Source organism: Hirundo rustica, chromosome 1 (genome assembly GCF_015227805.2).
Source record: "Hirundo rustica isolate bHirRus1 chromosome 1, bHirRus1.pri.v3, whole genome shotgun sequence".
NCBI lineage: Eukaryota > Metazoa > Chordata > Aves > Passeriformes > Hirundinidae > Hirundo > Hirundo rustica.
The window spans coordinates 137,874,261-137,886,670 of NC_053450.1; the positions used below are offsets into that span (position 1 = coordinate 137,874,261).

Genomic DNA, 12,410 nt, shown 5'->3' on the forward strand with positions numbered 1-12,410 from the left:
AATGGTGTCAGTTTATCCTTTAAAAAGTTCTGAGATTTTTTTCTAATTTTTTTTTCCCCTCCCCCCCGAGGAAGAAAGCTTTGAGACAGAAGCAACAATGGAAACTTCATTTTGGACTGGATTGCTCTGAGCTGTTTTTATTAATACCTATTTAGCTAATCTACTATTAAAAAAGGTTTGAATGCATAAAATCACTCAGAAACAAGCACATTGTACCTTATCAATCCTTTCTATCACAATTCCCTAACTGAAAAGAAAACCAAGCCTTACTGCTCTTGATGCTTTGCAGGAGAAAAAAGCAGACACTAATCTCAAGTTTTTAAAAAGTATTTCCTGTACTAGAAAATGTTAGAAAACCAAATTCAAATTCATTCTTGAATGTTTTTCTTCTTTAAGACCTAGTCCATTGGCTAGATAATAAATACTTCTAACCCTCTCTGCCTTGACTCCTGTTAAACCAGCTGTAAGCAAGGCATTCCCAACCCCTGCTACACAAGTTGTTTCAAAGCAGCACCTTCTACACCAGAACTTATCACCTTGCCCTGCTCCCAGCAGAAACAGGGAACAGCTGTTGGGGCAGCAAATGCTGCCTGCACATGCAAACACCTTTTTTACTGCACACAAAGTTTAACAATCCAGAAGTTTCTCCTGCAGCTTCATCATAACATTTCTTATCTAATTATACGCAAACAAAATAGGAATCCTTGCTGTAAATTTAGATTCTATGTTATCTTCAAGAAATATACAGGATAAGTTGCACATCTTATTGAATATTGAAAACTTACTGAATGGAAATATCTTAAGTAGTTTCCAGTTTTACCATTTCTAGTACTGATGCAGTAACAATCTGAGACCCGAAGAAGTTCCCGTGAAGCTTTTGTTTAAAACATTCATTTTGTAAAATATTCGTTCTTGTTTGCTCATAACACCTAATTGCTGCAATTCTGTGTAATGCAATGATAAAAGCAGCAGAAACTCTAATACTTAGTTTGTATCAGGAAAGCTGACCTAGCATTAGCAGCAGTTGAAAATTTTTAGAGAAGTAAAAACTTGTGTGGAGAACAATTACATTAATCATATCGTTGGAGGTTACGAGAAGTAAAAAGGATTACACTCAGACCTTTCTCTGCACATAAAAATCCTGGAAATTCCTTTCTTCATACAAGAAAATGACAGCTTTTAGAACAATCACATTTCTTTCATTTCTCTTTCCTACTCTCTGAAACAAAACAGCAAGTTGCTGAGGACCTCTCATCTAATGGAAGAAACAAGTGAGTGAGCATTGTTTCTTTCTTTCCAGTACTGGCTGTGTGCAAGTATGATGGCCAAATATATTATGCAAAGGATTCTTAATACACCCAAGTCGAGGAATAAAGCAGACAGTGGGTGCAAAAGGCAATCTGAAGATAGTCTTAGTTTTGTGATGGATATATGCAGAACTATTCCACAGGTTCTTAATATCTGTATCAAGATAATAAATTTTCCAAACCAATCTCAAAAGCTCTTTGCCATTAACACTGTATACTAAAAAAAAAAAGTGAAATATTTTTGCTGTTAATATCAGTAAAATGCAGCACCTTTTTAATAAAATGACTCCAGATCAGTATTATGAATACTTCAAGATATATAGTACTACTGAACAAAATAAACCTTAAAAACCCTAATTTAATTTGATTAGCAGGTTAGTAACTTCTTGCTTACATACACTGTTTTGCAAAAAATGTATTGTAAAATTAGAATAACACAAAAGACTTTTTTTTTTTTTAGTATATGATCAGAACAATATAAGTGCATTAAAACTTTAAAAGTAAGTTGTAAAAATGTCTTTTTGTGATTATAACAATGATGAAAAAAAATTAAGAAGTATGCAAATTTTCCAGGGGGCTCTAATGTTTTGCTGTAGTCAGTGGCTTTGTTTCCTATTATTTAAGATAATTCCTGAAATATGATAAATAAAGAACATCTAATCTCAAAGTGTACATGGACAGATTTAAACATTATTTTCATTAACCCCTACAGAGCCCGTAAAACAGGATCAGATGAAAGGGTTTTCAAATGGTCCTCAACAGACACTACATCATGTTCTAGTGATCTATTGCTTAAAAAGGAAAAGTCTTTTACAGTCTAGCCCCTAAGGGTTTTAAGATCATAACACTTAAAAATGGTAGGTACAAGTTTGCTTTGGTATCTGGCACGTACTATAAAATATGAATTAACAAGGACATTAATTACTTTACATAATATAATTTTTAAGCATGCTATAATGCTGAAAAAGGCACTGAAATAGTACCATACACATTACTAATTTTAAAATTTGTTAAGCTATTTCTGCTTAATTAATGGAAACCACCTGTCTAAACACCATTAGCTTATATGCATTTTTTTTAAGGACTGGCTTGAAACAGATGTAATCTTTAACCAAGTCACACCAACATTCACTTGCAGTGAAAGGAGGTTGCTACAAAACCTGCAGTGCATTGTTTTGCTGTTAGTGGGTTACAGTAGCTGAAGTTTGTAAGCATCAGCATTCCCCATCCAGCTGATCAGTTACAGCTGTTAATTGTGGAGGGAGAGACTGGCTGACATCTGCTTCTTGCATAGTTAGTTAATGGTTCACTTCCAGGTCCTAAAAGGATTGTAGCTTCTCTCAAAAGACAATGTCGGCCCCCATATACGGCTGCCTTCTACACTGCCTGTCTTCTTCTGGTTTCTCATCCTCTACACAATGCAAATCTGAGTGAACTCACATCTGCCACTGATCGACCCAATTCGTGAGCAATCTTTTCCCATCGACCAGGGGTCCCCCCTGGGAACTTAACCATACTTCTTGTCAGCTGGCTCAGGTCCTCCTCTGTCCATTCAGGTGCCTGTAAAACATTGGTAAAACATTCATTACACTGGAATATTGGACATTTATTTGCAAGGTAATATAGGGACAGAAAAAAAAATCTTTAAACAAATTAATCTAATAATGTAAAAAAAAAAAACAAAACCCAAACTGGGTATCTTCTCTCTTGTTGTTGAAAATGGATAGAACCAACAGACCAACAGTAAGATACTAAAAATCCTGAACACTCAAAAATTACACTTTGTCTATTATGTAGACTACCACATTTAATGTCTATTAACTTTAATACAACATACATAACACAACATTATAAAATGCAGAAAAGATAATATTCAACAATACTTTTATATGAATATGGGGTTAAACAAAAAATTAGATGGGCCCAAGTCCAATAAGAACTTAATCTGACTACTGCCCTGAACGACAACAACAACAAAAAATGTTTCTGCAAATCCATGAGCAACAAAAGGAGAGCTAAGGAGAATCTCCATCCTTTACTAAACACGGGCAGAAACAATGACATAGGTAGAGAAAAAGGCTGAGGTACTTCATACCTCCCCTTTGCCTCAGTCTTTAATGGAAAGATTCAACGGTCTCCATGTAGCCAGTCCCTGACCTGGAAGACAGGGCACAACGAAGCCGCCATAATCCAAGCAATACTGGTCTGTAACCTGACAAACACAAGTCCATGGGGCTGGATCGGATCCACCCAAGGGAACTGAGGGAGCTGAAGGAAATGCTCACTGAATTCCTTTCAAACATTCACCAGCACACCCAACTGACTGGGGAGATCCCAGTTCACAAGAGGTTTCCAAATGCAATACCCATCTAGAAGAAGGGTTAGAAGGAAGATCCAGGGAACTACAGGTCAGTCAGTTTGACCTTGGTGCCAGAGAAGGTCATGGAGCAGATCCTCTTGAGTGCCATCACATGGCATGCGCAGGACAACCAGGGGATCAGGCTCAGCCAGCACAGGTTTGTGAAAGGCAGGTCCTGCTTCACTGACCTGATCTCCTTTGCTATGATAAGATGATCCACTTAGTGGATGAGTGAAAGGCTCTGGATGTGCCTACCTGGACTTCAGGAAAGCCTTTGACACCATTTCCCACAGCATCTCCTGCAGAAACTGGCTGCTCACGGCTTGGCCGGCTGCTCTGTTGGATGGGTAGAAAACTGTTGGGATGGCCGAGCCCAGAGGGTGCTGGTGAATGGAATGGCATCCAGTGGTGTTCCCCAGGGCTCAGTGCTGGCTCAGCTCTGTTTAATATCCTTACCCAGGATGCACATGAGGGGATCCAGGGCCCCCTCAGTCAGGCTGCAGACACACTGAGTTGGGTGGGAGTGTTGATCTGCTGGAGGGCAGCAAGGCTCTGCAGGGGGATCTGCACAGGCTGCATTGATGGGGAGAGGCCAGAGGTCTGAGGTTCAACAAGGCCAAGTGCCTGTGCCTGATCCTGCCCTGGGCTCACAACAACCCCTGCAGTGCCACAGCCTGGGCCAGAGCGGCTGGAAAGATCTTGCAAGTTGGAAAAGGCCTCGGGGGTGCTGCTGAACAGCAGCTGAACAGGAGCCAGCGAGGGCCCAGCTGGCCAAGAAGGCAACGGCATCCAATGGCCAGCATCAGCAACAGTGTGGCCAGCAGGAGCAGGGCAGTGACCATCCCCTGTACTGGGCACTGCTGAGGCCACACCTCAAATCTTGGGTTCAGTTCTGGGCCCCTCGATTCAGGAAGGACATTGAGGTGCTGGAGAAAGTCCAGAGAAGGGCAGTGGAGCTGGGGAAGGGTCTGGAGCACAGGTGTGATCAGGAGCAGCTGAGGGAGATGGGAGTGTTTAGCCTGGAGAAAAGGAGGCTCAGAGGACACCTTATTGCTCTCTACAACTACCTGGGATAGGAAGCTGTGGCAAGGTACGGACTGGCCTCTTGCCCAGGTAATAAGATCTAGGACAAGAAGAAATGGCCTCAAGTTGTGCCAGGGGAGCTTTAGATTGCATGTTAGGAAAGGTTTCTTCACCAAAAGGGTTTTTGAGCATTGCAACAGGCTGCCCAGTCAAGTGGTGGAATCGCCATCCCCGGAGGTATTTAAAAGACCACATGTGTGTGACACTTGGTGGGATTCACAGTGCTGGATTAATGGTTAGAGTCAATGATCTGAATGGCCTTTTCCAACCTAAATGTTTCCATGATTAAATCACAGTTTAAGACACAAAGTTTTAAACATTTACTTAATTGCCTATCTAATATTTTTTTCAGCAGAGACACACAAAATATCTCCATTTTGACATGTTTAAAAAGTCTCTAAATGAAACAGGACAGTCATCTTAGCTTTTTGTCACTGTTACCATCCTGCGTTTTAGCACTCTAACATGAACCAGGAATCAAATCTGTTAACTCTAATATTCCATCAGGACAATTAAACAACACCCCTGCCCCTCTCTGAAATGCAGTTATGCCAGAAAACCAGACCGGATGCTTCTACTACCCAATAACCAAAAGATATAAAAATGTTTTACTCTAACTACATGCCAAGCTGTTAACAATGACTGTCTTCATAACGGCCAAATAAAAGTGAACAAAGCAAGGAACACACAATTAGAGCACTTTAAGGCATGAAATCGCGGTTGCCTCAGAAGGCAAAACGCAGTAACCGTCCTTGACATTTGCAGCATCTTCAGCAACGACCGCAGAGCCAAATCTTTGTTATCATCAGTAGTTTGCCATTTTATTTATTTTTAAGGAATTCTTTATGACATACCTCTTCTAATCACCATTTCCGATAATGAACAGGCACATATCAAGCGGTTTGCATTACAGAGCCATCAGCACAGAACAACAGTCAGAGGTGAGTGACCCCAGGGACCATCTCCACAACTACAGCAAAGCTTCTCCCTGACACTAATCCTGCCTGTCATTCTCCCACTGTGCTCTAACCACACTGACATCCGCCCGCCGCACTGCAAGCTTAACGGGGCCCTTCCTGACTTTTTACTGTCTCCCCCAATCAATGGTTCAAGCGTGCTCTTTTCACCATGTCCAAATGGCAGCTTCACTCATAATCAAAGTGCATTGCTCCTGTTAAAGGGCTTCCCGAAAGGCTTCACCATTTGCATTCATTTGCAAAGCAAACTACTTTTATTCACTTTGTTCTGCTATCAAGAGTGTTCCCTGAAGCAGATAAATTGGCATAAATACAACCTGCCACTTAAAAGACAGTAAATAATAGCCAATAGTAGCAAGGATTTTATCAATCTTCCTGGTTTGGATCCATGTAGTCCTTGATTCAATGCTGAAAGCCTCAAACATTCATAGTCTTTAATACAACAATAAAATGAAATGAATTATTTCTGATGATTCAAACACAAGACTCTTAAGTAACGTGTGTGCATGTGAGAGATCTCACACATACATTGCTTGCATTATACAATTACACCCTGGCCTACAGAAGAAATTACATGCTTAGAAAAATCTCTACATTGCAAAACAGCCTTATTACTTTTACTTGTTTTAACAAGTTAATATACTATATACTTTTATTACATTATACTCCATAAAGATATTTATATGAAAATATTTCTCAGGAATTTTTGTAAAGAAGGACTTCCAGTGCTTAATGTTCTACTTATAAAAATTTTTATCACTCTAATTTGAATAATGAATTCTTCTAAAGAGTTCTGGTTGAAAGTCTTTTGTTTAAAAATCAGCCAAATTTTAAACTTCAAAATTAGGGTTAATATGTGGTTTACTGTAATTTTCTATTTAATTTGTACTAAAACTTGGTGGGGGTTTAGTTTGTGGTTTTTTTTTTTTTTTTTTAATAGATTTACAGCTACATTCACAGCTATTCTCTTTTACCATATCCAAAGCATATCTAAGCAATTACACATGGAAATCAAGATGATCTTTTCAGTGATATAGAGATGTTGAAAGCTTTCTGCTAAGTTTTATTTTCAGACTTTTTTTTGTAAGCTTTGATTTGTGCTCACAGTTTTACTAACCACTTGTAAATATTACAGAACTCTTGAGGTTATCTTCCTAAATAATGGACAAACCATTCTGTAGATCACTAGTTAATCACACAGCTAATGCAGGGCACACAAATTCATTAGCTGCATTAAAATATCAACTTCTTAATCTTATTTCAAGCTGACAATAATTTGAGAACATGAAGATCTACAACGTTTATAAATTTGGAAAATCTCTGAAAAAGCTTTTTTTTTTTTTTTTTTTTTTAAATCCACTCTCAACAGCAAAAGCTGTAAAGGAGCTTTTGTGAATTTGCAATTCCTCAGCAACAGTTAATTGTGTCTTTAGATGCAACAGCGCCTACTGTGATCCAAGTACTACAAGCAGCTACGAGGGTGGTCATGGTGTGAATGTATTCTCCCCGTTCTAATCTGTAGCCAACTGTAACTGTGAGAGTCAAATGAATGCATAAACATACTGCTTTGTCACCTAAAACCATGTGTGTCCAATATTACTGAAACACTGGGCCAAAATTCATCTCTACAGTAAAGCAATGGAAGACACCACATGGTGAGGGGACAGCTGTTGTTACTACACAAGCATTCAGATTTTGCATCCAAAAAGCCCCATTCTGGGATTAACTCCCCATACTGAATACAAAATTAAAAGTAGAGAGTTATGGTCTAAAGTCTTTAAAATGAAAATAAGCTACAAGTGTAGACGTAAAAAAATTCATAGCATTCCCATAAATAATAATCCTTTAGCATGATTTATTGTACATAGCTGGCAATATTGAGGGATTAGTTCACCCAAACCACTATGCACCTTCTGTAGAAAAGAAATATGAATGTGGTTTATTGTTCAGCATCACTCTTACATGTGCATCTGCACTTGGCAATTCCATCCCACCTCTTTCAGCGTGACAGTTTTACACTATTACAATTTTTTAAAATATGAGCAACACTATTTTCAATTACATTAAAAGCAAGTTTTTAGACAACAAAGCATTTCTTGTCAAGATAAGTCTGACTCATTTAATCCTGTTAATAAGTATAGAACTATATATGCTTTTACTGATAAAATGGGAAAGTGGCTGGTGTTTGAGAGTTTTTAAGGAAACTTTCAGACTCATTTACAGTACCTTGACATTGAAATAATTTGTTTTTTTCTTGATTAAATTTTAGCTTTAGATAATTTCTTCCTGTCATCAATATACTGCATATTCAATTAAAATCACTGTTGTACAGAAGTTTGGCTAACATTTCAATCTATTTAGAACTTTATGCTATACGTCATTTAATTTTGGTGATTCACTGATTTTGAGCACATCTAGTCCATGATCTTGCAAATACAGCATGAGGCAGCATCTATTTAAAAATACCTCTACAAATATTTTTAGACCAAGGGTCCTAGTAAAATTGTGGACAATTTTGCAAATCAGAAAACATTTAACCTACAGGATGGTGGTGTTTTGGTCAAGTAACTTTCCTGATTTAACTTTTTGCTCATAACGTCTTACTTTTATTACAATATTCTTCTATATTGTTATAATTTCTTGCTTTGGCTACAAGAAGTCTGAACTCGGTCTTGCATTATCTAGTTTACTACACATTTGGCATTGTGATCTAGCTGTTGCTGAACACAAAGGGTCTTCTTCCAGTTCTAAAGATCTGTTGTGAAGCTCTCAAGATCAGCTAAAGTGTATTAATGATCTGAACTCATATTCAAAGCCACATGTTCATATATAAATAACCCTTTGGTCCTTCAAAGCTCTTACACACATCCAACTTTCACTAGTACTGTTTTCATTAGGTGAGCCAACAAAAACAAAGCTATGCTGGTTTCAGAGCAATGGTCAGAGCAGGTCAGTAAGCTCATCATTTGTGCTCAAGGAATGCAGCAACAAAAAACTTTGTGATAACAAGAAAGATTATGTTTATCATTCATTCTTTTCAGTCCCACCCTGCTCTGAAAAACAGGGACCATATGCACATACAGAAGTTAGTAGAAGCATGTAAGTTACCCATGCTTCCCCTAATATTCTCCCAACTCCAATTATTTTCATATCAAGCAATACTTCTAGCTGATATATTTTATCTATTTAGATTTATTTATCTCAATTAATCTGTTTTTCAGTTTTTTCCAATTTCCCATGAAACTATGTAAACTTTCTGGATATGCAACATCAGGTTCATGAGGAGCTGCACATATCTGCCACTCACTATAAAATAACTCAGCTTATTTTGTGTTTGAACATGGCTCCCACTAGCTTTGATGACATCTGGCTCTTGACTTTCAGAGAGTCACCTCCAAATAGTCTGCATCTACTGACTACCATGTCACTTACGAATTTGTTCAAAATACCCCTCAAGAGTATTCCTCTGTAAGTTGTCTCTTTCTGGCTAGAGTTCTGATCTACTTGGCTGTAAAGCCATGTACACGAAATACTTCCCATGATGCCTTTTTCTAAACCGCCTGCAATTCCATTGTAACCACCTTCTTTGAAATGAGGCACCAAACTGCACAGAGCAGGATTAATCAGAAGTTATACAGTGGAATAAGGATTCTTCTGTCTTGTTCTCTATTCTTTTCTTAATTTCTAACAATTTGCATTGGTTTTTGGAATGATCCTGAGCTGATGTTTTCAATGAAGCCAGCACTGATAACTCCTCAAGGATCAAGGTCAGCTCAGAGTTCATTATCCTGTGCATGAAGTTTGGCCAGTCATCCACTGTATCAACCTTTGCATCACTTTGTATTTATATACTGGGAAATTTTCCTGCTGTTTTATTGCCCAAGCAGTCAAACTCCCAAGATCACTCTGCAGTTCTCCAGTGTTTGTCCTCATGTTCACTGTTCCACACAATACTACCACCAATAAGCTCTCTCACCTCAAGAATCAACTTTTTACCATACTACCATCTTCACTATATGAATACACTGAACAGCAAAATTCCTGGCAGAAATTCAGCCAAACCATACTGCTAACCTTGCTCTATTGAAAGAGGTATTTATTTTTACCCTCCATTCCCCATCTTTTACTTAATTATTTGTCTGGGAAATAGCCTCTCTTATTCCATGACTGTTTTCTTTCCTTAGGAACCTACAAGCCTTGTTAAACCCTTCTGCAAAATCAAGCAGACATTATCAATTAGATCACCTTCTCTCTGCATATTTGTTTATCTTTCTATAAACCACAAAGGGTTTAAGGCAGGACTTCCCATTATGGAAGCAATGCTCAGGACTCCCTGCAGGTCATATTTACCTCATGCTCACGAATTCTTCTCTTTGTATCAGTTTTTTGTTAGTTTTCTCTAAAGAGCTGTTGAAAGTACAGGCCTGTAAAGGTCCCTGAATTCCACTGACAACTTAATAAATACGCAGAATGACACATTTGCCATTTCAGTCCCCAGGCACCCATGAATATAAACAGTTACTTGAATTATTTAATCCTTAAATTTTCTTTGAACTCTGTGTTGCCCATCCTCTGGTCTCAGTAACTTAAATAATTTAATCTTAAACAATATATTACAGTGGTTTAAAAGAACATTAATTTTAGAATTTTTCAAAGCAACTACATGTAAACATGAAGATATAAGTAACTGTCTTCTCTTATAAAGTTGTCAAAATAATAACCTAACCGTAACCTTTTGTTTATGCTACTCCTCTGACAGGAATGCCTTTAGCATTAAAATACTAAACAATATATATAAGTAGACAACAGCTCCTAGAGAAGAGTGAGAACCTAAGAACAGGAGCACGAAGTTTCATCTGCCTCAATATCAGGTCTTCTACCACATGCAGCAGCAAATGTTTTAGGACAGAGATTCTTTCCTTTCTCACAGCTGTCCCCAATATGGATTAGTAATTTCCTAAGCATGAAGTTGAATCCATTTTGGTTACAAAGCCAATGATGAAGTTGTCCACTCTCCTCATCCCATTTTTGCTCTACATCAACATCATAAGCTGGCTTTCTACACAGTTTCTCACTTCTTACCATACCCTGCTGCCTTTTCATTTCTCTGTCCCATATATTTCTGCTGTGCTCTACAGCTTCAGATATTATATAGGAGGGAGAAGGAAAAAAAAAACCCCACATTAAAAAATAAAACCCACCAAAACCCCACTACCAGGAAGCCAAGTGATTTCTTTACTTTCTAAACCCACAGCTGAAGAGAGTCCATAGAAAAGATAGCACTCCTTCGAGAGATTTTTCTAGACCTTGCCTGTTTGAGAATGAGGATTTCACAGACATTTCAATTAGTGCTGCCCTGAATAACTGTTACCCCTTGCAATTCACTGCACTATAGACCATTTCCAGTGCTGAACAGATCCTTGCAGATTTATATGAAACTCTTCTAGTGACATTTTGCAATAACAAAAATGTATCTGTTTCCTGTTCTTGACAAGCATTACTCTAAAGATTTTCCTTTCCATCCTAATATTACTTTGTGTCTATAAGAAGTCTTGCTGACAGAACCTGTCAAAACCTTTATAAAATCCAAGTGCATTGTAAAGCTCTAATAGTAAGGCATAACTTTTCTTTAAATTCACACTGGCTTCTTACTATTATTTTTAAATTGGCACTCCTAATAGTACCATTAATTTCGTAACTTCAAAAAATTACCCAGTACGGAATTCATGCTAACCAGTCTGTACTTCCCAGAATCCTCAAGCAAACTCAAAAATTGGTATCCTATTTCTATCTTTCATTTCAAGGCTCATTTAAGTAATTGCTAAAATATTAACAGCAGTATTAAATGGATTTGATATTAGAGTTCTTTTCAGGTCAACGAATGGTGAAGACCATCGTTCCAAGCAATTTGTTATTTATCATCCTCAGATGAACACTTCAATCTAAAACATTCCATTCCCTTCTCACTTGTCTTCAATACATGATGTCAAAAGTCTCTAAACTTCCTTGTAGTAAACATGGGTGAAAAGGAGCTTTGGACCTAGCATCTTCTAGAAATGGCTTTATATTTTGATCATCCAGTATTTCATCAAAATCCTTGATAGTGTTCCTTTCTCTATTTCTTGGGAAAACAAAAAGTTGTAATTTTTTGTTCTTGGGCTTAATTTATTCTGGAATTGCATAAGCCTTTCTCTTTCTGAAGCTCTTCACCACACAGACCCCCCCAAAGCAGCTATCTTCACTTTTTAGTCTGAGACAAGAATAACTTAATCCCAGTAAAATGGTTATATTTGTGATTCCTCCTCTGGCTACCATATCAATTATTCACAATTTTGTTTTACCTTCAAGCTATACAAGAACCCATCCTAACTGCATGTCAACAGATGATCTGTAAGCATTGAAACAAACAAACAAAACCAAAAAACCAATCCCCCCATCCAGAAAAAAACCCCAAAACTAAAATTCAACTTGAGAGTTTAAGCATATCACAAATCAAAATGCAAATATGTCCACAAACATATAATGCAAATACAACAGATCCCATAACATTTTTGGGAAAACAAAATCAATTGCCATCTATTCAGAAACAACTACTAAAATATTTATTTACAAGTACACTTCACAACTAATGCAGGTCAAAAAGTAATTACTATTCAGCTCTCTCATTCCTAAGATGTGCCTGAC

At 37.7% G+C, this 12,410-nt stretch overlaps 1 protein-coding gene across 1 annotated transcript in view; it reads right to left on the bottom strand.

The window, feature by feature from the left end:
• DNAJC1 (DnaJ heat shock protein family (Hsp40) member C1) overlaps positions 1-12,410 on the bottom strand; it is a 107,443-nt gene that overhangs the window by 12,228 nt on the left and 82,805 nt on the right. The window contains exon 9 of the mRNA XM_040074748.1: positions 2,748-2,867. Coding sequence (XP_039930682.1) covers positions 2,748-2,867 — 120 coding nt within the window. The remainder of the gene's footprint in view (positions 1-2,747; positions 2,868-12,410) is intronic.